The 2,620-nt window shown below is 45.0% G+C and overlaps 1 protein-coding gene and 1 long non-coding RNA gene across 2 annotated transcripts in view; one reads left to right on the forward strand and one right to left on the reverse strand.

The window, feature by feature from the left end:
• Positions 1-2,620, forward strand: part of LOC109542034 (muscle-specific protein 300 kDa) — a gene marked incomplete in the record, with an annotated part of 344,492 nt that overhangs the window by 14,719 nt on the left and 327,153 nt on the right. The window contains 4 exon segments of the mRNA XM_048666353.1: positions 622-1,031; positions 1,123-1,738; positions 1,921-2,122; positions 2,178-2,412. Of these exon segments, the coding sequence (XP_048522310.1) occupies positions 622-1,031; positions 1,123-1,738; positions 1,921-2,122; positions 2,178-2,412 (1,463 nt within the window).
• The window catches only part of LOC125504442, an 18,977-nt gene that overhangs the window by 12,916 nt on the left and 3,441 nt on the right, over positions 1-2,620 (reverse strand). The window lies entirely within an intron of this gene.

The following is a 2,620-nucleotide window of genomic DNA, read 5'->3' on the forward strand; positions in this document are numbered from 1 at the left end:
CTCTATTATCGCCATTAGAAACTTCTGAGTAAATTTTCGAAACTACTTGGTTTCTCGCTAGTAAATTGTCAATCTAAGCTTGAAATTTCTCGTCTCCAGCACACATTGAGTGGAAAACTTTGAGAAAACTTCGCTGGAAAAACCAAAGTTTCTTTTATAACTTCGAGAAATTTTACTCTGCCACCGGTATAACAGATTTGTGAGGAAATTTTCGAAGCTACTTGGTTTTTCACTAGTAAAATGGTCGATCTAAATTTGAAATTTCTCTTTTGAAAAATGAAAAACTTCGGAAAAACTTCGCTGGAAAGAGAAAAGTATTTTTTATAATTTATGAATTATTGATAAGTCGAATCGTATGAAGTAAATTCAATGGAGAATTCAAAATTCAAATAAAAAATGGGCGCTTTGATTTGAAAAAGTGAATCTTATCGCCCGGTGGAATAAAATTGGTTGAAAAAAATGGCGTTAATTTAAATTAACTTGAACATTTCTTTTGGGATTCACTGCCGAAAGTTTAAACCGCGAAGCCTTCCAGCTTGGGCAAAAGTAAAATAATGAAAATTCGCTCTAGCTGTTAAAAACATTGGCTGAAAGTGAAGCTTTTGCCCCGACTTATTCCAGATTGAGGAAAACACACGCAACCTGGAGTACTTGGGACAGTGGGGCAGTTCCAGCAGCTTGGAGAGTGCTGGAACCACCTCGTCCAAGGACAGATGGAAGCAAAGTGCCCGAAAAACGCTTCTAAACTGGGTGTCCAATGCACTTCCTGCAGATTCAGGCATTGAGGTGAGGGATTTCGGCGCCAGCTGGAGAGATGGTGTTGCGTTCCTGGCAATCATCGACGCCCTGAAGAAGAATCTCGTCAATATTGCCGAGTTGAAGAAAGCGTCGAACAAAGCGCGTCTGGAAACCGCCTTTGATGTGGCCGAATCCGAGCTGGGGATACCGAAAATCCTCGATCCGGTCGATGTGGACGTCCCCAAACCGGACGAAAAATCCATCATGACTTACGTGGCTCAGTTTCTACACAGGTGAGCAAACCAGTTATATTTTCGCTAAACGAGCTACAAAACACTCTTGCTCTGCCTATCGTTGCCCTCATGCCACTCCTCCTCTTTCCAGATATCCTGAGCCCAAATCAACCGGGCCGGACGTTCTGCAAGAACAATACAGTGAACTACTGGCATGGTTGGCGAGCAAAACCAGCCATCTGGAGCATCTGCAGCAGACGCGCGCTCTTCCGCGCAACTACTCAGAATATGCAGCCTCTAAAGCTGAAGTGGACTCTAAGGAGCGCATCTACAGCAAGCTGAAGCAACTGATGGAGTCGCCAAGCGCCATCTCCATCAGCAGAGACTCCTGGCCGGAATACAGCAGGCTGTGGGCCAAGCTGCAGCAGCAGCTGCTCTATTGGCTTTGGTTCCTGGACGCTCTGTTGCCCGGCGACTTTAAAGCTGTAGGCGAATGGCTGGCCAGAGCTGAGCAGCTGCTCTATTGGGACGAAATCCCTACGGCTATGAACGAGGAAACGGCCACGATTATTAGCAGGAAACTCGAAGAACACAAAGCGTTCTTTGCGGATTTGCCGGCGGTCCAGCAGAAGTTTGCGGCCGCCTGCCAGACCTCGCTTGCCGATGAAGTGCCTTCAGAACAGTTGAATAATTTGGCTGTAAGACTGAACGAAATTGGACCGAAAGCCGCTCAGAGACGAGTGAAACTGAAGTTCCTTGAACACAAAGTAAGTTGCTTTATTTGCGTTGTTTTGCCAGCGTCCACTCGACTCTACTGGCCCCAGTTCAAACAGAAAACATCGAAAACAAACCTGATTGTTCAGCCTGCGGCGCCAACTAATTGTTTATTAGAGTTATTAGCTGTTTGCTTCAGAAGTATCGGCTATTTATTTATGAATTGTCGTTTCAGTGTTGCCTTATTGCGTTTTTGCAACTGACTGAGTCCAAGCTGAAGTCCTGGACGGGAAAATATGGGCGGGCCGACGAAGTCGGCCAAATGCTGGACCAATACAGGAACTTTGTGACGAAAAACTACATTTTCCAAGAGCTGAACAAAGCCATCCGCGACATGCAGGCTGTTATTGAGGAGTACAAGCGGGATGGAAACATCAGTGAGTATTCTGTAAGCTGCTGGAACTTCTAACCGATCAACTTCTCATGTTGCAGGTAAAAAGGAAATGCTGGATCTTGATCGGTTCATGAGAGAAACTAGCGACCGATGGAATAGTGTGGCAACAGACTTGCGGTGCATTCAAAGTTTGCTCGAACAAGTGCTTTCTTATTGGAGGCTTTGGGACTCACTCGCCCCGGAATTTGGCGAATGGTTGGCCCAAGCGGAGAAAGCCATGCATTTGGAGGAGGAGGAGAAAATGGAATTTTTCCAGGATATTGCGGTTCAGAGGTACAGCGAAAATGCGATTTTTTGCTCAAAGCGTTGTGCACTCATTGAGTGATTGAGTGCGGTGACATAAACAAGCGAAAAATATTCAGCAAAACCGTTTTGATTTTTTTAAATTCGTTTTTAACTGGAAAAATTGCGTGCGCTGCTTTTTCCCTGGAAGGTTGCAAAAGTTAAATTTTTCCCGCAATCCACCGGATTTTATTTTTTT

Source organism: Dendroctonus ponderosae, unplaced genomic scaffold (genome assembly GCF_020466585.1).
Source record: "Dendroctonus ponderosae isolate FM_Combo_2020 unplaced genomic scaffold, Dpon_F_20191213v2 Dpon_F_20191213_5, whole genome shotgun sequence".
NCBI classification, from domain to species: Eukaryota; Metazoa; Arthropoda; class Insecta; order Coleoptera; family Curculionidae; genus Dendroctonus; species Dendroctonus ponderosae.